The 22,817-nt window shown below is 38.0% G+C and overlaps 4 protein-coding genes across 4 annotated transcripts; 1 reads left to right on the top strand and 3 right to left on the bottom strand.

Annotated features, from left to right (window-relative positions):
* Window positions 1–872: 872 nt before the first annotated feature.
* N7539_006029 (uncharacterized protein) lies at window positions 873–1,709 on the bottom strand (the record flags this gene model as incomplete). The annotated part of the gene is made up of 1 exon (XM_056935631.1): window positions 873–1,709. The coding sequence occupies one exon, from the start codon at window positions 1,707–1,709 to the stop codon at window positions 873–875; it is 837 nt and encodes a 278-aa protein (XP_056789099.1).
* A 4,703-nt stretch (window positions 1,710–6,412) lies between these two features.
* Window positions 6,413–9,130, bottom strand: N7539_006030 (DUF3435 domain-containing protein; the record flags this gene model as incomplete). The annotated part of the gene is made up of 5 exons (XM_056935632.1): window positions 6,413–7,572; window positions 7,628–8,019; window positions 8,118–8,440; window positions 8,496–8,745; window positions 8,802–9,130. The coding sequence occupies 5 exons, from the start codon at window positions 9,128–9,130 to the stop codon at window positions 6,413–6,415; spliced, it is 2,454 nt and encodes an 817-aa protein (XP_056789100.1).
* A 327-nt stretch (window positions 9,131–9,457) lies between these two features.
* Window positions 9,458–21,543, bottom strand: N7539_006031 (uncharacterized protein; the record flags this gene model as incomplete). Its single annotated transcript, XM_056935633.1, has 2 exons — window positions 9,458–9,657; window positions 21,489–21,543. The coding sequence occupies 2 exons, from the start codon at window positions 21,541–21,543 to the stop codon at window positions 9,458–9,460; spliced, it is 255 nt and encodes an 84-aa protein (XP_056789101.1).
* A 66-nt stretch (window positions 21,544–21,609) lies between these two features.
* On the top strand, window positions 21,610–22,540 carry N7539_006032 (Dyp-type peroxidase; the record flags this gene model as incomplete). Its single annotated transcript, XM_056935634.1, has 2 exons — window positions 21,610–21,748; window positions 21,849–22,540. 2 exons carry the CDS (start codon window positions 21,610–21,612, stop codon window positions 22,538–22,540), a joined length of 831 nt encoding a protein of 276 aa, XP_056789102.1.
* Between the last annotated feature and the right edge of the window lie 277 nt (window positions 22,541–22,817).

Here is a 22,817-nt window from a genome sequence, read left to right on the forward strand (position 1 = left end):
TGTTTTCGAATTCCTCTGTGTGGGGAACAGCTTTCTGAGCGTAGATTTAATGAATTATAAATGATGAGTCTCATAGTTGAAAGAGTAGCAATCACACAATGGAGGCATGATGAAGCAGAGACGTAGAGGGGGGGAAGTTGCGTAGTGGCCAAGTGATAATAACTGTTGTAAATCACAGATCAGTAGCAAATCAATAGTCAATTTCTTCCTGCCGTCAGAATTTCATGCTGTCGGTTTCGTGTCGGAGACAAAATAATGGTCATATTTGTAGTCGGGTTAAACAGGCAAGAACGGCCTCGCTCTCTCCACAGACAGCCAGGTGACATTGAAAAAAAATTTCCAGTTACAGATGCCGTCAGGATGCGTCTGTTTGGGAGGGTATCTCGACCTGGTAGAGCGACACGCACAAAATGGTATCAAACAGAGCTTAAGTAGATTTCTGCTGACCAAGGAGAAGCAGACTTTTAAACTTCCCACTGAAATACACAGCAGGCAACCACAGAGCCCTAAAGGCCGCCAGAAAACTAAGACAGTCGGTGTATTTTCCTTGGAGCTGCGGCTAAAGGCTGGGTCCGCCGCGAGGTGAAAGTCAAGTGGAAGAACTTACCGGCCATAGACAAAACAACTCGACCAACCACACGTTGAGAGAAATCCAAGACATTGTAGCATTTCTGATTCAACCAATTTTGTTTCCGTTTTCAATCATAATTCAAATTATACAGTATTTTCCAGAAACAAATGTTCATAATTCTCTTCCAAAATACAGTAGTAGGTGATACGAACGCGGTGATACGAACGCGGTCGATATAAATCAAATCTCTCCATCTCCATCCTCTACTAATGCCAATGAATGGTTCCCATCAACGTATCATTCACATATGTGAATTATACCGGCAAGAGCAATTTGATACGCAGGGATCTGCTGCCAACAAGGTAGTCGACGTAATTATTGCTGTAGAATGCTCTGACGAAGCGGCAGCGGACGTGACTTTTGTGTTCAAACCGTGATGAAGAGTGAGAATACCAGTGCACGGGGGCGCATCCTCACTAGCGAGACTAATCACATCGGAAGGAGTCTCAACAAAATTTCCGGGCTCTGGGAAACGAATAGCCACCATTTCTGTGGTATTGCAGCCGTTGATGTTGGCGATGAACATGGGCGGGAACGAGGCGTTCGGCTCCCCAGCCATCACTGATTGATTGTTGCCAATCACAGTGATAGGTGCGCAATTCATGTACATCTCGCGGTTGCCGATGCGATTGAACCAAGTCCATGCCAATGTGTATTGGCCGGGCACGATACCTTCAGGTATTCGAAAACCGAGGTGGAGGGAGTTGTCGGAGTCGGCGCCCCCCACAAGCTGTCCTTTCACATTTGCAGGGCACCCTCCCTCAAACGATTTGATGACTTTCCACTCGGAATCTTTCGTCGGGACACGATCTTCGGTAAGACAAATTTGGCATGATCCACCTCCATGTGTTATACTTCCTTCCAGTTTCAGTACCTGATCGTCCCCAATGCGGTAGGTTGCTTCTCCGGAGATTTCAAATGCACCTGGACGTAGTTTACAGGGAAAATCACTCCCATCTGCAGCAAGAGGCGAATTGTTGAGACTGTCTTTTCCGTAGGGTTCTGGTTCCATCACCATTAAATAGGCCTCGGCCCAAAGAGCAATCACCCCGAGTGAGAGATATTGTTTAATGATCATTGTGGAATAGGCAGGTGCTGGGAGCTCCAGGCACAAAAATTTCCCAGTTTGTGGATAACGAAATACAGGATTCGTGGATAGGTTTTGCCTTGAATATATAGGACCTCAATGGAATCCAGTGGATATCCGAGCTGGATATTATGGAGCCCATGAAGATAAAGAACGACTGTCGAGTCGTAATTCATCATCTTCTGAAAGTCAATCGATATTGTGGTCTTAGTGTATAGATTCAACTAGAACAAAATGCATATTTCCCTGTTGGCTTCTTTAGTTCAACGTCGGGAAAGTTGATAAACTAGTGGATAAACGGCCGTTGAGAACACAGATTACATGACGTGCTTGGGAACGTTAAGCAAGGTATATCAACGCAAACCAAAAGGAAATCTCGTCAAATTGAGCTCTATTACAAAGAAAGGGGATTGGCTGCTATATCGAATTTTTTAACCATGATTGCTGACCGTCAGTATAAATGTGGGACAAAATATGATGGTACGCTCATAATCAATGCAAAGTGCTTCTGAAATCAAGCACACGAAAGGACTGAATCAATTTCCTCTTGTTTACTCTGGCAGGGATTATACTTTCATAATGAATGCGAAATCCAGGCCTAAACCAGTTTCCACGCACTCGGTTGATCAAAAGACACGAAGAAGAAGAAAAACGCTGTTCAGAAAAGCTTCTGAGTACTGCTCAGAATGCTTTGCAGATATCCAAATAATTATTCGATTGAAGAAGACTGGAGAAGTCTACATTCTGACATCAAAGTCAGAAGGCTGGCCACTTTCCCAGACACAATTGGTATGAATACATTATTCACCCTTCTTCTAGGCACACTGCAACCTCACTAATAGTATCACAGGAAAGATATTACCCAATGCCGAAAGTAGAATTTATCAATCCGGAGCCATAAATGTGGCAGAAGATTCTCGAGCTCTGGTGTTGTGCGCTTTTGTTGGGTTTGCCTAACCACTTCACTCAAATTCAGAGCGCTGTTTAGCTTTTCCTTGCCATTGACCAAGCCTCTTCAACTTTTTCACTAGCCAAACTCTGACCCATGAATTTTATCATTTCACTTCTTGTGATCCAGCTGTACTGTAACCCCTTGGGCAGAGCGCTTGATTCATTGGCTCTTCCCTGTCCATTCTATTTTGAGATAAGTCCTGGGTGTTCTTGAATGCGAAGCTTTGGCTGGATATCCCATTGAAACAACACCAACAATGCGTTTGATGTTCACCCTTCCGTATTTGCGTCGGTGAGACCCCTGTGGATCGGTAACCTGTACGCTTGGGATTCGGCTTTGAGGGTCTGAATCTTCTTGAAACGTCGCAACATGAACACACGACATAGTGCCAAGAATATATGTGCACATATCAATTGAACCAAGCCGTACAGTGGATTTCGAAAACAGTTTACCCTCTAGACACACACGTTTACCCTCCCAGAGACCCAATTTAGCGCCTATCCAGATCGCCCGGGTTCTAGATTCTCCTACAGCCAATGATACGGCGTCAGATCTCGGGCAAGGGGCATCATCTAGCCAGAATTAGCCTAGCGCAATCGTAGTGGGGCGCTGGGAAAGAAAGCGTGTGGGTCTGGGGGTAATCTGTTTTCGAATTCCTCTGTACAATGGCTCTAATTCTTTCCCCAACTACACCCCACGCATCTGTCTGTCGTATTCATCGTTCGTACACCCACAGCCCAAAGGAGTGGGAAGGATATCATGACTCCTTTGCCGTTGCTGTATTCCTTGAGGGCTTATTTTCCTTGAGAACCGGTATAGGATCTCAATATCTTGGCTTTCTGGATTGATGTCTCTGACATGCCTTGCAAAATCATTCAAGCCTAGCTGGCTTGCCCCTGTTTGACTCTCCACAAGCTCAGGTCTGATTAAACTGGAAAAGTAAGTTTCTTTGTCCAAACCCACCCTTTGAGGATCTGAGCCACATTGCATCAGAATAGGATATAATTCCCTTGAGTTATTGAAAGTGTGCAAAAGAGCCTTATCAAGCTGTATTTGGCTGGCGGAATATGCCAGATGCCGCAATAACTCATTTTTTGTCTGACTATTCCCCAGCATTATAAACTCAAGCGCAGATGAATCAAAGGAGTTGCGGGCGGCAAGATCGGCGCCGGAGGTCATCAAGTACAAGATAATCTCCTCATCGCCTTGATAACACGTGTCCATCAGAGGCGTGGAGACGCTATCTCCGTCATTGACATCAGCCCACGCACGGACGAGGGCTTGTACAATAGGCAAGGAAGCCTTGGATGTTACATATGACGAGGGTGTATTGTGAAACTTACAGTATCACACTGATTTATGTAGACAAATCTTTGTGATTCCTGTCTGTCCTGAAGAATCTTGGTTATTTTTTCAACAACCGTCGTATCCTGACTCATAACAGCGATATCCAGGGGAGTCATTTTCGAGCTACCTGTATCAAAAATCGCGCATGGGTTGCCCCTTAAAGTAATAATCGATTGATTCATGGCAATCGCAACAGAGCCAACGATGCAATATTGGCCAATTATGTTCTGCAGAATAACAAACAGTCTCTCGGAATAGATCTACGGGAAGCAGTTTTCTTGTGTGAGCTGCCATGAGTAAATCGATATCTCGAGGTATTCGTTTTTCATTGGAGATGGCGTGTTGTATGATCTATTGTAGCCATCTTTTCGGCCATGGGTGCCGCATGAAAAGGTCCATGAGAGTATCAAGGTTCTAAGGCTTGGCCCGATTTCATGTTTGAGGAAATCTGTAGATGTCAAGAAGAAATCCCATCGACAGAATACGAAAGATACCAAATCTGTCACGTGGAGGTAATCAAGGATATCGTACAACAACTCGACAGGAAGGGACAAGATATGTGCACTTGAGGGTTGGATGTAGCTTATGGTATTCATATTGGTTTTCCGACGCCAAATGATCCGTTAGTCTTTGGCTTTTCCTTGCGCTGTACTGCTACCACTTTCACTAAAAGAGAATATTGCAACCTCTGAGACTTTGTGAATGCAGGTGACAGGGTTGTAGCTGACAATTTCATAAGCTTTATAGGGGATTATAAAAAAGTTTCGAAACCGCTGGATCTTATAGATGTCATGGATCGGCAGAAGCTTGCACGGAATATCGAGGATTCCTCAGCAGCGAAAACCCATAATTTGACCTCACATATCTAACATGCACTCCATTTGAAACAGACAAAAAGCTCCAAATTTGATGGTAGATAGATTTTTTATTCCTCTTCTTTCTCTTCCCTGCAATGCAGGAGTTACTATAGTGAAACGTAAGATGAGGTCTCTTGAACGAAGAAAAAGGTGTTGAAGTAAAAAATTCGCTTCAACTCACACTCATGGCATATAACTACTTTGATGTCAAGCTACAGTGCTGAACTCTAGCTTACATCGCATCACAGATGCACAGGTGATGCAACAGGCTATGAGTGCATGGGGTGTGCTTGGGGTGTGCTTGGGGTGTGCTTGGGGTGTGCTTGGGGTGTGCTTGGGGTGTGCTTGGGGTGTGCTTAGGGTGTGCTTAGGACGCGCTCCACACACTCAGTACACTGGAGAAATATTTATCTAACACAGAAGACTTTTCAACCATCCGTATTTCCTACAATGCTCGAGGGTGCAAATTATACCAGCCCATACTTCTATTCATATGGTACTGAAAGTTACCATCCACTGTGAACCATTTGCTCTCTTTATGGATTTCAAATTGTTGGACTATCTGTGCGCGTAGATCCTTCCAAGATCCGGCCTAAGCGACCCACTTCTACCTTTCCTCCCCGATAATTCTCAACAGGAAGACGTCTCAGGCTCCTGATCACTCAAATCTTTCTATTTTTTTGCTATTTTTATGTGACTTTCTATCTTGTTTTCGGTTATAAATACTACCTGTCTTGTCTAATTAGAAAGATAAGTTTGACAGATTTCAATTCACTTTGATGTCTTTATTATTCACGAGATAATTAGACCTTCTTGCGTCCAGTCTTTCTTCAATCTCTTTCCTTTTCGAGTAGGGGAACCGTTGAGTATTTGAATTGATCATCTTTTTGCCCAGTACGCTTCTGTGTGTATATAAATAAAGCTTTGTACACCGCGTGTAAAGCCGACACAAATGCAGTCCAAAATTTGCTCCCACTAGTATTACGTCGAACCTTGATTGTCTATCTGATCTCACCACAGCGTCTGCTTACGCGTACTACCAACAGCATACATTATTCACAATATGTGCGTCAGGAACTATCAATTACAATGCAACTGACTCATCCTACTAAGATCGTCTATCGAGCCACATATGCCGAAAGAAAGTTCAAACTTTCATGCGTCTCCATATTGACAGAAGAAGAACTGTCAAATCATTTCTTTCTACCCCAACCTCGTCGGAGACTTCTAGTTCCTCGTTTTTCGAGGTAACCCTATAGCGAATCTAGAGGGCAGGTTGCGACCTCTGGAAAGTACTTCGCAATCCGAGTAGAGGGTGATTGAAATGCTCGCCGTGCCAAGAAGATTCGAGGTGCAGCTAGTGCTAGGCTCATCGATCGTATTACCTAAACTATCATGATGTGCGGATATTAAATCTATTAGCCAAGAGCAGCCATTCGAGACATTTCTCAAAATCAAGAATTTTGCGATACCATCAGTTTGCTGTTCACATAGGACCTCCCTTTCCAAAGGGCATTTAATCATAGAACACCAAACATTTACGGAAGGGGTAGACCAAGAGCCGGTAAAGGTAAGCGAGAGACAATTCCATGCACTCCATGCGCATGGTTCAGGAGTTCCGATTTAGACATCAGACTTTTCCCACAAATGTTGCACTCACAGTGCATGTCGCTGGAGAACCGCTTGATATGTTTGTTGACGAAGTGTCGGCTGAGTGAGCCGGGGTTCTTGTACATTTTCAAGCGTTCACTTTCTCGCTGATGGGGATTACCAAGACATATAAAGCATATCGTTGGTCTTTCTTCTCGAGATTTGACGCAAACAGAAGCGATGGCTTGGGAAAACCTATCGTCACTCTCATCTGAAGAGGTAGACTTTTGTCTCTTGGGCAGAGAAGAAGGGTTAGGTGTATCAATAGCATCGACAGAGCGTTTTTGTGGCGCACTAGGACGCCAGGGAGCACCCTCTTCCGCATCACAGACTGCAATAACTGCATTGATTGCGGCAATGCGGCGTTCGTATTCTTTCGTGACCGTTGTACCGGGCAAAGTCAGGATGCTGTCAATGAGCATCATATGCTGCGGTGTCATGTAGCCAGTTCGCTGCAAAGCGCCCATGACTTCTTCGTCGATAATCTTTCCAGACATTTGCTGCTCGCTGTCAATCACTGGCTGTTCATTCTTATACCGCTCTAGGTTCTCACGGATCAAGCGGTGCTTTTGCCGTCTCTTCTCGTTACGTAAATGCTTCACTGCGCGATCATACTGCTCGTCTGCATGTTCGAATTTTTGACGGAACTTTTTCAGGCTTTTCTCCTGAGCCTTCCTCCGCTTGCGGACGGTTCTAGAAAGAGTCGCACTCTCCGGATCACCACCGAACTCTCGTTGAAATGCGGCCTCTGCATCTTCATAGGCACGCATCTTAACGTCACGAATACGCTTTCTCGCCTGTTTCGTGTCTTCCAGGGCACGCACGCAGGGGAGATCGTTGATACAGCTTGAATCCCCGAGCCGGTAGGGCCTGCGAGGGTCGATGGACCGACTCATCGAGCAGGCAAACCGCATGAGTTGTTTGTCAGCAGGCAAGCCCCGGACAATGGCCTGCGCATCTACGTGGATACCCACACTGTAGTGCCGCACAAATGTATCAATGCTTGCGTGCTGCAGCATGACGTTCTGCAATTCATTCGATACGTCCGCTGATTGAGAAGACGGCATTAGCCCAAATTTCTACAATCGCAATGGGTCACTCACGACTATCGTTGAACGCTTTTGCTGCGCCGTATCGAAGACAATATGGCTTCGCTACTTCCGCAAAGCCAGTAATCTCACCACCTCTTTTCATTCTATAGCCCAGCCATCCCCGGGTAAGTGGTATTTCTGGTGCAAATCGAAACCCATCCGCCTCCCGCAAAGCTTGGCAAAACACATGTTGATCCATGATTTCGTCTTTCAGCTTTAATTCCTGTTCACCGAGACCATTTAAGACCCGAAGACGGTACAATTTCTCAGGGCAATCCAGCACAGGGCTATCATTGGACAGACTTTTAAATGCGCCGATTCTGAACAGAATACCCAGCAGAAAAACGTGAGGACTGAGGACCAACGTTGGATCAAAGATAATTTCCGGAATGGGAAACGCCTCCCTGTATGAACAATGGTAAGAAAGAGGGCGTAGAGACGTATGTAACAGAACCAGGCAGGGCAAACGTCAGGAATGGTGTAGTGATCAGATGTCACTTACGACTGCTTTTCACCAAGAAAGCCTTTTGTGAATTCCGGTCTGAGGTAGATAAAAAGCCGAGGACGTCCTCCGTTTGGATCCCGAATTAATGTCAACTTAAGATCCCGGAAGCGGAGTTTCAGTAGCGCCCCTGGACGATTACCGGTGATAGCGGCCAGCTGACAGAAAAGGAGGAGCTGTATCCGATACCAGCCACAAGGGAAAGTCATCTCTGTCGTAGACAGGATCACTCGGGCAAATTCAGCTACATCCTCGACAAACATGGTCGCTTTTGGGCGTTTTTTAAGGGACAGTTTCTTCTCCATCGCAACCACCGCGAGCACCTAGGGAATGTCAGTCGCATGAAATTGCCGATATTCATAATCATCGGGATCTCACATCACGAATCTTAACTTGGATATCTTTGCTGAGGCCATGTCCAACCGCGGCCTTGTAGATCAGATGCCACCACTTCCAAAATGCGTCGAGCGAGCTTTTAGTTTTCAGCCCCGGGGTCCGACGTCCGTCCTTTCCACGTCGCTGATCACAACGCCAGGAAAACAGAGCCTTGAGGAAGCGGACAGTCTCCTCTGTATCGGAGATCCAGGATAGACATTTCACTGGATCGCGCTTTGCGCCCTCACAGAACCTAGAACAATCAGTGACCTAATTACTGTACGCGGGAATACTACAGGGATGTCTCACCTATCCCAGAAATATTGCGTCTTATCCAACCTCTCCTGAGTCTTCGGGCTGTATCGTTTCTGTCGGAGCTGGGAGACATCAAGAGCCTCAGCCTCCTGGAGGTAGTATTCTGGTGAAAGCTGCTCCTCTTCATCTTCCAGTGCTAGTTCATCTTCAAGCTCATCGTCGGATTCACTGTCAGAGTCGGACTCCGATTCGCTGCTATCGTCGAAGACGCTAGGTGCGGTGGAAGAATCAGAGTCGGACGCGCTGTCCGGGAAAGTCTCGGGCAGGCCTGAGCTAGTATCGCTCTCATCGTCGGACGGAATAGGACAAGGAAGAGAAGGCATGGTAGCGGAACGTAGTACGCGATCGAAGAGCGGCAGGAAGAGCAAGGACAAGTCGAAGGACGAGAAAATGATCGAGGCTGATACGATTTCACCTGGAGCAAATCACCCGTTAGGAATCCAGACCTGGGGCTGGGGAAGTTGCTGAAGAGCGAGGGAGGACTGCCGGTCGGGGGCCATGGTGGTCGATATTTATGGAAATTTGGGGAAGCAGAACCGTTCAACAGAAGAGTCAAAAATGGCTCCCCTGTGCCAAAAGGCTGGCGGAGGGTGAGCGAGGATGGGTCGCTGCGGCGGCGACTGTGGCACGAAGGGACATCCATCGGTCGATCAATGGGGCCAGGCACCAGGCACGCCAACGCGGAGCACGGGTGGCAGTAAACGGGGTCGGCCGTGGGCTTTGGCGCACGTGACGCCAAGAACGCCCACGGTGAGTGAGAGGCCAGAAACGGCCGCTTTTGACGCCGTTTTAGGCCGCTCGCTCACCGTGTCATGCATATTATTAGTAAAGTACGTAAGGTTATAGTAATCTATCCGAATAATTACTATATACTTAGCTCCTTCTAAATATACTCCCTATATCTAGAATACTAATACTATAGCTAGTAGTTTCTTATCGTAAATATCGTAATTAATCTCTAATAGTATTATCTTACGCGACTAGAAAGTAATAGATCTAAGCTTACTATCTTATCCTAGCTATATAAGCTATACTCTAAGCGTAAAATCCGATATATTAGTTTCTATAATAATTAGTATATTATAGTTAAAAATAGCTAGAATAGCTTCTCCTATCTTCTTATTATATATCCCTTTTAATATATTAAATAACTTCTCCGCTTCTTTATCCTATTAAAATAGTACTTCCTTTTTAGTAAATTAGTAGAGTCCTATAGCGTATTTTAAGTATTATAGTATTAGCTTCCGATAGTAGTTCGCTAGTCTAAGAAAACTCTATTCGAGTATACTTTTAACTTTATCTTACTCTATCCCTAGTCCGTCGGGGCTAATTATATATCCGAGAAAGCTCGTTTATTAAATATAAAATTTATACTTCTTAAGTTTAAGTATAATCTTTACTTCCTAAAGTCGCTATAGTACCTTCTTATTATACTCGATATACTCTTCTTTAGTCTTCGAGAATACTAAGATATCGTTAAGATATATAATAACAAACTTATCGAGATATTCCTATAGTATATAGAAGATAAATCGTTAAAATAATACTAGTATATTAGTAAGACCGAACGATATAATCTTATATTTATAATATCCGTACTTAGTCCTAAAAGCCGTTTTCTATTCGTCTCCCTTCTTAATCCTAAGTTAATTATATACGTTAGTAATATTATATTTACTAAAGTACTTCGCTCCGTAGATAATATCTTAGATCTTATTAATTAGTAGTAATAGATACCGGTCTTTAATAGTAATATCGTTAAGCTATCTATAATTAATATATATCCTAGGTTCCTCTTCCTTCTTAGGTATAAATAGGATCGGATATTCTACCGAGGATTTCGAGTATTAGATATATCGCTTTTTAAGATTATCCTTAATATATTCTTCGAGTATTAATAATTCTTTCTACGATAGTAGATAGATTAGTATAAACTTTAGTTCCTCGCCTTCTCTAATCTTAATCTTATAGTCGAATAGACTATACTCCGGTAGCTTACTATCCCTTAGTAGCGTAAATATATCCTAGAATTCTATATATTCTATCGGGATCTTATATTTTTTGTTTAGTTCTTCTATAGTATATAGCGCTATTACTATATTATAAATAAGGATATACTTCTCTAGTTCCTTATCGGTTATATTACTTTCCTACTTAACTATCGCGATATCTTATATATTAATTATATTTCTATTAGATCTATCTCCTAGCCGGAAACTTCTCTTAAGTTCTCCTTTATAAGGGTTTCTATAAGTATCTACTATCTCTTAGCTAAGTATTATTAGTATATTCTAATCTCTTCTAGTCTATTTTTCGCTAGTAACCCTATAGTTATATCTAAAGAGTATATTATTTATTTACTAGTTAATATCGGGATTATATTTCCTTAGCTAAGGAATACCTAATACTATATTATATTATCTAAGTAGGATTATATCGAAGTTAATAATTTTAAAGTAATCTCCGATAACTATTAGTAGTAGTCTACTCTTATAGATAATCCCTAGTCCGAGACTCTCTCCGTTAAGTCTAATAATTAGTATAACCTAGGATTTCTCTTATCCCTAAATTTAATAGCGGCTCTTATACTCTAGGCTTATAAAATTACTAGCTACTCTAGAGTCGATTATTACTATAGTCGCTCTAAATATAATATTAGCTATAATTCTTATATATTACCCCTATATAGTTACTACGAGTTATCGCTATTCGTCGCGTAGTTTTCTTTTTCTAAACTAGACTCCTATATATTCTAGTTTCTAGTTAGATTTCTTTTCCTATTATAGAGATCTAGATTCGAGGCTCCTTTCGATCTTCCCTAATATATATATCTAGTATCTATCGTCGTAATAGACCGATATAGCTCTTAGATCATACTATAGGTATTATATATATCCTTAGTATATATACCTCGGGCTATTATATAGATATTACTCTATAATTTCTTAGGATTCTATCTCTTAAGACTATTTAGTTATATCTATCCCTACGACGGTAGATAGAGTTTCTAAGATCTCTAGGGTTCCTAGCGCTATACTTAGCCCTTCTAGGACCTCGTTACCCTACTCCTAGGTCTTATTAGATAGTTCCTAGAAGTCGTCGGTAGTATTCTAGGGACTATACTAGATCTATCCTTAACTCTCGATATTTTCCTAGTCGATTTCGGGAAAATCTTCTATTACGTACTCTACGCTAATTAGATTACGGTATTTAATATCGTTAGTATAAGTCTCGAAGATATCCCCCTCTGTAACTCGCTGTACTACTTTTATCCGCTTATTATATATATCTTAGGCTTCTTTATCTATTAGTTTCTATCCGGTATAATATATAGTAATTTATACTTTCTTACTATTACTAGTTACTTATAGTTATTATAGCCGAACCTATTCGTCTTAGATTATTCTTATCTATTATAGCCTTATATTATTATATCTTTCGTAATACTTACGCGTCTATAACTTTATATTATTACGCTTTTCTTTATACTTACGTATCTTATATCCTACTTTTCTATATTTAAAGTATAAGTTATTATCTCTACGCTATTTTTCTTTATTAGCTAGAAGCCTCGCTATATTAAGCTCTATTAGCTTAGGTCTATAGGAATCGCTATCCCTTATAGGTCTATTTAGTCGTTTATTATAGCGATAATATAATAGTCGGCTAGTACCTTAGTACTATTCTTCGATTTCTCTTTTTTCTATTTTTCGATTATATAGGTAATTATCGATTTATACTACTACGTCGATAAGTTTTTCTATAGTATCTAGTCGGTTAATCTATACTAGTTTATTCTTAATATATAGCTTAAGTCCGTAGTTATAGTATAGAATTAAAGCGTAATCTTCCTACTATAGTATCGCTATAAGTTATATAAACTTAGCTATATAGGTAGATACTAACCTAGTTTATCGAATTTGTTTTAGTTTATATTTAGCTATCTTCTTTATATTAATATTACCGAAGGTTTATTTAAGATACTATTAAAATATAGTATAGCTACTAGAGATTAACTATATAGTTATATTCTATTTAGTACTATCCTTTTTATAGTACTCGCGAATATATAGTTTAAGCTAGTCCTATATCTATCCTTATAGATAGACTAATATAAAGATAACCTTACTACCTTCGTTAATAAGATATCCTTTATTAATATCTATATAAATATCTATCTATATTAAGAACCCTTATAACTTTTATTAGTTACTATCGAAGGTCTTAGCCTTCGGGAGCTTAGGTACTCTAATAGTAGTTACTAGTACTAAAGTAATAACTTAAGTATAGAGTTACTCTAAGTAGTCCTTTATACTTATCGAGTAAACGTTATAGTTCGCGCCTAACTAATCGAGGTATTCTCGAAGTTAGCTAATAATAGTCTTAAGATTCTATATTTCTATATCCCGCTCGTTATCCGAGTTAGGTTTAGTTATTATCGTTCGAATAGGAGTCTTTCCCTTTAGTATACTATTATTACCTACTATAATAACTTTACTTTACGGTTTAAAGATAGGGCGATTAATATATTATATAGTACCGACTAGTTACTATAAAGCTAGGATACTTCGTAGGTTATACTTACCTAATCCTAACTTTAGATTCTAAGAGTACCTCTTAATTATACTATTATATCGTAATATCTTACTATAGGCTAGATCCTATTAAGTATCTTACAGAATATACTAGAAGTATATACCGAGTAAGTTAATTACCTAGTATTACTACTAAGTAAATCCCCTACTTATAGGTTAGGTTATCTTAAGATTAAACTATAAAGTATATAAAGTACTCTAGTAGTAACTAAATAATAATATATAATTAATCGCGAAGAACTAAATATATAGTACTAAATAAATATCCTTATATATCTAGTCCTTCCCGATAGTAGATATAATCTAATAGTAGATAGTATAGTAGTAGATAATCTTTAGTATATTCTATCTATATATCTATCTATCCTTCTACTAGTCTAGTTATATATATAGTAGCCGTTTCCTACGTCGCGCTAACTATTATATTAGGTAAGTCTATATAGGTCGTAACGGTTAGGTATAGGCCGAATCTAACTTCCTTATCTAAGTACTTTCCCTCGGGGCCCTCCGGGGTAAGCCTAAGTATACTAAGATATATATAATAACGCTAATACCTAGCGTCCGTAGAATAATTAGTTCTCGACTATCCTTAAATAGTTACGGCCCCTATATCTTCTTAAGATCCGTAATAGCGGGATCCCTTAATCGGACTACCTAGAATAAAGATCCTATAGGCGAATAAGGTATTAGTAAGGTTGATTCGATAGCTATTCGATAGTATTTCGGAGCTAGAATAGCTATAGATTAGAAAGGTAATATTAGATAATATCGATAAAGCGCTACGACCGAAGATATATATTAACCTAAAGAAAAAGCTACTAAGGTATTATTAGAAATAGCTTAAAGTATTTAGTTAATAACTTACGAATAAACTCCCTCCTTATCGTCTAGGGATTAACTATAAGATCCTATTAAAATATAACCGAAATAGTAACGAAGAATAACTACTATACGGACTATTATATAGAATAAATTAAGAAGAACTATTATTTCTACGAAAAATCCTAACTAATCTACTAGATAAAAATTTTATACGCGTTAGTTAGTTACTAGTAGCTATCCCGGTATTACTTATACAAAAACCTAGGGGTAGAGTCTATTTCTATATTAACTATAAGAGATTAAACGAGATAAGTATTAAGGACTATTATCCCCTTCCTCTAATTTATAAGATTCTATAGAATATAGCGAAAGTAAGATAGTTTACTAAGCTCGATATTATTATAGTATTTTATAAAATCCGAATTATCCTAGGTAAGGAGTAGAAGATAGCGTTTTGTATATAATATAGTCTCTTTAAGTAGAATATAATACTATTTAGCCTTACTAGTACGCTAGTAATATTCTAGTAATATATTAACTAGATCCTATATAAATACCTAGATAATTTTATATCTATATATATCGATAATATTATTATCTATTTATTAGGATTACTAGTAGACTATTAGCGAAAAGTAAATAAAGTACTAGTAAAGCTATAGAGGGCCGGTCTCTAATATAATATTAAGAAGTTAGAGTTCGAATAGACTTCGGTAAAGTATCTTAGGTTTATTATTTATATAGGAGAAGGCCTATATATAGATCTAAAAAAGGTTAAAGCTATTTAAGTATAGGAGATACCGAAGAATATAAGAGATATATAAAGTTTCCTAGGATTCGCTAACTTTTACCGATTATTTATACCGTATTTCGCTACTATCTCGGTATCTCTCTTAAATCTAATAAGAAAGGGAGTAGAATTTTAATAGACCTAGGATTACTAGGAAGCCTTCGCGGAATTAAAAGAACTATTTATTATAGCTCCTATACTTATCTACTTCGAAGAGGACTATAAGACTATTATAGAAATAGACTTATTAGGATATACTACCGGAGTAGTACTATCTTAGTAGTAAGATAATACTCGATTAATATTATATATCTATATCTCCTAAAAACTATCGCTAGTAGAGTTAAACTATAAGATCTACGATAAGGAATTACTAGCGATTATATATATATTATATAAATAGCGTCTAGAGCTAAAGATAGTCCTCTATTTTACTATCGTAATAGACTATAAGAACCTATATTACTTTAATAAGATTCGTTAGCTCTCCGAACGGTAGATATAATAGGTACTTTTACTATTAGAATTCGACTTTAATCTATAGTACTAACCGGATAGATAAGATAGTTATCTAGATATACTCTCGCGGTATATATAGGATATACTAAAGGATTATATAGATAAAAGACTAATAAATCGCCTATATAAGATATTCGAAAAGATAGCGATTTATATAGGATAACCGAGGATAGCTATAGATAAGAAAACGGAACTAGATTTTACGATCTCGGTATCTCTATTCGAAGAAGAAGAGCTCTAATAGGAATAGGAATATATAAGATCGATAGACTTAATATACTAAGTATACTCGGAAGCGCTAAAGATAGATAAAAGGTAAGTCGCGACCGAAATAGGCGTAAAGATTAGTCTTTTAGAGTACTAGCTAAGCGATCGAGGACTACTTTAATTCCGCTAATAGATCTAGATCCCCGATAGCGAACTACTACGTACCGGGATTATTTAGAAGATTTATAACTCTTATATTATAGGCTACCTAGGATAAGATACTATATATTTAATACTATCTTAGTAGTTCTTCTAGCCTAGAGCTACGAAAGATATAAGAAAGTTCTTATAAAACTATATAATCTATAGTAGAAGTATAATATAGCGTAATACGAAATATAGCCTATTAAAACCGCTACTAATTCCCTAGCGAATCTAGGCCGAAATCTCTATAGACTTTATTACCGACTTATCTCTATCGAAAGAGAATTAAGCGACGAATCTCCTAGTAATTACTAATAGGTTAACAAAAGAGGTTATTTTAGTCGGAATAATTAAAACGATAGCTAAATAGATAGCTAAAGCCTTCTTAATATATTTCTATATATACTATAGCCTACTACTAGTAATTACTAGTAACTATAGGCTATAATTTATTAGTAGATTTTAGGAAGTTATATATAAGAAGCTATTAATTCGATACTAACTCTCTACTACTTTCTACCTATAGATAGATAGATCTACTAAGCGTATAAACTAAGAAGTTAAAAGGATCTTAAGAGTATTTATATCTTATATATAAGATAATTAGTTAGAACTATTACTAGTTATAGTAATAGCGATTAATAACCGAGATACTATATCTATAGGAATATTACTATTTTTCTTTATATATAGCTACTATATTAATTCTATTAGTATTAAGAAAGGTAATCTACCTATACTTAATAGAACTAGCCCTTAATAAGTAGACGAAGTATTTATAAAATACCTCCGGGATATAACTAACTAGGTATAGGCTACTATTATAACTATATAGGATAAGTAAGAAGAGAACGCTAATTAGTCCCGCTAGATAGTATCGGTCTATTAGATAGGAGATAAAGTATAGTTAAACCTTAAGAATATTCGATCTTAATAGTACTTAAAAAAGCTTAACTAGTTATATAGGAGATATACTATATAAGAAGTACCGTTACTATATACTATTTAGCTTAATATACTAACTAGTATATATCTAGTATTCTATATAGATCTTATATACCCTACTATATCGGACCTACTACTATTATAAATCGTTAACGATTTATAATCTTCTTCTTTAGTAATCGATAGTAAATTAGAGTACTAGGTTAAAGAGATATTAGACTATAGGATATATAGGATAGAGAGAGAGACTAGAATAGAGGTATTAGTAAAGTAGATAGACTACGTAGAAACTATATAGGAATCCCTAGATTCCGTTAAGAACTATAAGATACTTAATAAGTATAAAGAGCGTTTCGGGCCTATCTTACCTACAAATTAGCTTCTAGTCGATAGGAACGTCGATATCACTATAACCGCTCTTAGGATAAGGAGGAGGGTACTATAATAGGCTAGAGCCCGGTAGTAAACTATTAGTTATAGCCTTCCGGATTATATTAGTAGTTAACGGCGAAAGACTATCTTAGTATTCTTCTACAGAAGAATACTAGATCAGAAGGATAGATACCGTCTTTAGTAGAAAGGCCCCTATATTATTTACTACCGAAGAGGGACCGTTTCTTTCCCTCCTTAAGATTATTATAAATAGTATATTAGCCTAGTATAATTAAGTCAATTCTACTATAGCCCTTTATAGTATCCTTACGTAGTTATAAGATCTCCTTATTATAAAATAGCGTAGGGACTATATATATATCTTAGAGATTAAATTTCGCGAGGACCTTTCGAATATAGGCGAGCTAAGAGAGGTTTACCTTACTATCGATATAAATAATATTAATTATAAGAAATCGTGTAGTAGTACTATTATTAGTAATATCGAAGGATTTTCGAATATAGTCCTTAAGCTATATAAGAGATATATCTAAAGGTATAATAATTAGTATATTATTAATATATATAAGAAGATAGAGATTATATTTTATATATATAAATACCGAATAGTCCGCTTATAAGCGAATAAATCTAATTACTATTAGAGCCCTATAGATAGTATTATACTATTCTCGAGGACTCTATTTTAGACTATATAAAGTCTTTAAAAGAAGACTATATTTTCTAGGCTCTTTAAAATTTACTAATAAGATTCGTATATTAGTAACCTACTTTTTAATATAATTTAACTATAAAGTTAAGGTAATTTTAGGTAATAATATATAAGAATATATTAAAATCGCTACTTTTTACGAAGAAAACGGTATTATTTAGGATCCTATGCCCTCCTATATATCTTAGCTTAATAGTATTATAGAGATTAGGAATTATTAGCTTATTAAGTCGCTAGTCGCTATATTAGTTAAAAATTAGTTTCCTGAATATCTATAGGATAAGCTACTTTTAGGTATTAATTTTACTATAAACCGTCTCTAGTAGTCTACTATTAATATAACTCTATATAAAGCTTTCTACGATAAAAAGCTAGATATTTTAAATCTATATATACTTAGCTACTAAGCTTAGTATCTAATTCTAAAGGAATATAGGATAGATAAGCTTTCTCTATATATAGCTAAAGTAAGGCTAGTAGGCTATAGTACTAATAGGTATCGTCTCTATAATATTTATTTAAAGAAGATCGTAGTCTCTTATAATATAGTCTTTAATAAGAATATAATAAAGGATCTACCTAAGCCTATATATAATCTCGATATAGAGCTAAAGTTAGTTCCTACGTAATCTATAGCTAATTAATACTATTATATACTATCGGATTTCCTACTAGCTAATAGTAATTAACTAATTTAGCTAGATTTAGCTAATAGTCCTAATAAGCTAGTATAGCTAGTAACCCTATCTTCTTATATTCTAATAGGAGATCTACTATTATCTAAATAGTCTAATATACTACTTTCTTTATTTAAATAAGAAGCCTAACTTAAAAAGCTTTATAAATAGATTAAGCGGAGATTCGCCTATAAATAGAATAAATATATCGACGATAGCCCTTAAACTATAGAGGATAGTTCCGAAACTATCGAGGGTAGTCCTAGAAATATCGATAATAATCCTTAAACTATAGAAGGTAGTTCTGAAACTATCGAGGGTAGTTCTTAAACTATACCTAATATAGGTCTTCGGTATTCCTTTAGGGGTTTTTAGGAAGTCTATAAGAAGACTTTAGTAGCTATAAAGTTAGAGGAATATTTACGTTCTCTTAAGCGTTTATATATAGCTTTAGCTAATTATATTAAATATACTACTTTTTTAATTTATACTATAGCTATAGACTTATAGCTACTTCTAAAGCTTTTATATTAAGCTTTAGCTTAGTTAACGCTATATAAACTAGATAGCTAGTAGGATATAATATAAAATTATAGTAAGAATAAATAGACTAAATAGATTAAAGCTATGGATAAGGAAATATAGAAGTAGCTAAAAAATAGTACTTAGTATATATATAATCTTCCTACTAAGGATACTAAAAAGACGCTTCTTCCGCTTTAATAAGTCTTTTATATTAAGGATAATAGAATCTATAAAGTATATCTTATTATAAAAGGGTTTAAGTAATATAAAGGAATTAATTATCTTAATATTTATATAAGTATAGCTAAAGCTTTAAGCTTTAAAATATTCTATATAATCGCTATATATTTCGGCTAGTAGATATATTATATTAACTTCGTTATATTATTTCTTAATATAGAACTTCTTAAAGAAATTTATATTTAACTATCTAATAGTTTTAAGGAGCCTAGTAAATACAGCCTTCTTTTAAAAACCTTATATAGCCTAAAATAGAGCCCTCGCGAATAGTATAATACTATTTATAGGGCTCTTATAGCTCTTAGGTTTAGTTATTCATAAGCTAATTATTCGGTCTTTATATATATAAAGCGTAATCTTTACCTTCTTATATATATTAATAATATACTAATTATTACGTCTTTAGACGTATCTCTTATATAGCTTAAGGACTATATTCGTAAATCCTTCGATATTACTAATAATAGTACTATTATATAATTCCTTACGATTAATATTATTTAATCTATAGATACTAAAGTTATACTTTCTTAGCTCGCCTATATTCGTAAAGTCCTCGCGAAATTTAATCTATAAGATATATATATAGTCCCTACGCTATTTTACGATAAGAAGATCCTATAACCGCGTAAGGATACTACGACTCTAGCGGAAGTTAAAGCTTATCATAAAATAGTAGACTTACTTATTTAGCTAATATTTAATATATAACTAGATATTATATTCGTAGTTATAAAGCTTATAAGATATATATATAACCCCTCCGCGAAGTATATAACTATATTAAAGCGTATCTTTCGGTATCTTAAGGGTTCTGAAACGCTTACTATTACGTATTCCTACTTACTAGATCCCCTTTTTAGATTCGTTAATATAGATTAGGCCGGTAAATATATAGATAGTAGTATTTTAACCTCCGGCTTCCTTTTTAAGCTTATAAATAGTATAATTACTTAGGCTTATAAAAAGTAAATATATATTACTTTTTCCTCTACAGAAAGTAAGTATATAGCTATATCTTTAGCTATATAAGAGGTATTATAGCTATAGCTTTTCCTTAAGGAACTTAATATAGAGTCTCTTTTATAACTTCCTACTATAATCTACGAGGATAACTAAGGCGCTATTTACCTTACTAAAAGCTATGATTTATACTAACGAACGAAGTATATTAACGTTAAATACTATTATATTAGAGACTAAGTCTCTAGGAGGGTATATAAATTCGTTAAAATCTCTACTATAGAGTAAGCCGCAGATAGCTTTACTAAGCCGCTATAGCGAGTCTAATTCGAGAGGTTTCTATACCTTTTAGGTATAAAAAAGCTCTGATTTAATAGCTATTTAACGGCTTTTTAATAGCCTTTATAGCGAGCTTAATTCTAAGGATTTAAATACCTTTTTAAGCTTAAAAAGCTATATTAAGGCGTTATTAATATATTTATATAATCACTTTTCATGTTTTTATGTTTTGAGTGAGATTGGTGGATCGAGGTCTAGGGGGGTGTTGAGATAGCTTAGTGGTCAGGCGTGTCACCAGCGTGGTGCGCGCCCACGTACACCACCTTCGTAGCTTAGATAGGCACCTCTCACCAGATGCAATCTCACCCTTCCTTTCTCCCCTCTTTTAGGTCTGCTACGTTCTCCCAGTAGCATCCAATAGCGTGTTTTATGCTGAATTCGGATCTTCAATGAAGAGCGTCTGTCTCAGGTGAGTCCTACACGTAGAGTCGACTATGATGTTGCTGTTTATATAACGCTTCTGATCTAAGGAAGAGACTGAGGTCTAGTCGTGACGTCGTCGACATAGAGGGTACATCGGCTTGGCCAATGAGAAGTTGAGAACACAGGCGTGAAAGCTTGAACTGCGCGTGGCGGACCACTAATTTCAAACACAGATCGTCCACAGCTCGATGATCCTGAGGTGTGAGCAGATACCAGGTCGGTAAACTGGAAGATGTATGGGGGCATTCCAATCATGTCCCATCGCACGCCGCACTCCTCGTAGGTCTGAGGAATTATCAGAGGGCAGCTCTTTCTTTCGCTACGCACCGGGCTCGCTCACTGCGAGCTGTGTGACTGAACCTCTCTCAGCTTTCTTCTTCATTATGCTGAATTTACTGTTTCCCCTTCTCCAACATCCATTACTATCTACACACATCCATTAGCTGATATGAACGCTCAGCCAGTCGGTGCCCCTCTCACCCGTTCAGCCATCTTTCTAGTACTATCCTTAACAGATCCCGCATCCCCCTCCATCGTCCGTTCAACATTGGCCAACATCTCGAGTCTATCCAAGAGCGTCTCCTTCCGTGACACTTCGGCTGATTTTGCCTGTACGGTCGGCATCAGCAGCTCCGTTTGGGACTCGATCACCGGCCTTCCGTCGCCGAAAGAACTGCACACTTTCAGTTAGATCAAAGGCGCTCAGCATACTGCTGTTTTCCAGTCCTGGCGACCTTCTCTTCCACATCCGTAGTGATCGCCATGATCTATGCTTCGAATTTGAACGCCAGCTCATGAAAAGCTTGGGCAGTGCGGTGAAGCTGGTCGACGAGACCGTGGGATTTCGCTACTTCGTTTCCCGAGATCTCCTAGGTTTTATCGACGGCAATGCAAATCCCGAGGGCGTCAATGCCCAGGCTTCCACCTTGATCACCGCAGACGACGACCCCAATGCAGCCGGCGGAAGCTACGTTCTGGTGCAAAAATATCTACACGATCTGACTGCCTGGCAAGCGCTTTCCGCCGAAAAACAAGAACAAATCATTGGCCGTACCAAGTTCGATAATATCGAGCTTGGGGACACCGAGGACGGCCAGCAGTGTTCGCACAAGACCCTCAATACCGTCGGGGACGCGAATGGCGAGGAAGAGGATATCCTTCGCGATAACATGCCTTTCGGCTCTCCTGGCGCTGGTGAGTTCGGAACTTACTTTATTGGGTACACTCGTCCGCTGTGGGTGATAGAGAAGATGCTGGAACGCATGTTTGTAGGCCACCCTCCGGGTTTACACGATCGGGTTTTGGATTACTCGAAGCCAGTCACTGGCACGGTGTTTTTTGCACCGTCGGTGGATGTTTTGCAAGGTCTTGCAGATTGACAGGTGGAACAAGTTGCAGGGCTTCTGTAGAGTTAGAGAGAGGGTGGCGTGCAATCTCGCTGGGCGGCTCGATGCACGTGAGTACGTGCAAATACATTTGGCCTGTTGCAAAAGATGTTATTCTGTTGCCTGCATGGTTATTCTAAAGATCCACGGCGCGCTGTCACCAGCAAAGGCAGATTGAATCACTGAGTCAATGCGGATGTTTGGCATATCCTGACAATTTTCAACGTCATTCCCGACGCGAACATCTCACTCAATTTACGCGTCTACATGG

The sequence above is a fragment of the Penicillium diatomitis genome, assembly GCF_028827545.1.
Source record: "Penicillium diatomitis strain IBT 30728 chromosome Unknown utg000007l_segment0_segment0, whole genome shotgun sequence".
NCBI lineage: Eukaryota > Fungi > Ascomycota > Eurotiomycetes > Eurotiales > Aspergillaceae > Penicillium > Penicillium diatomitis.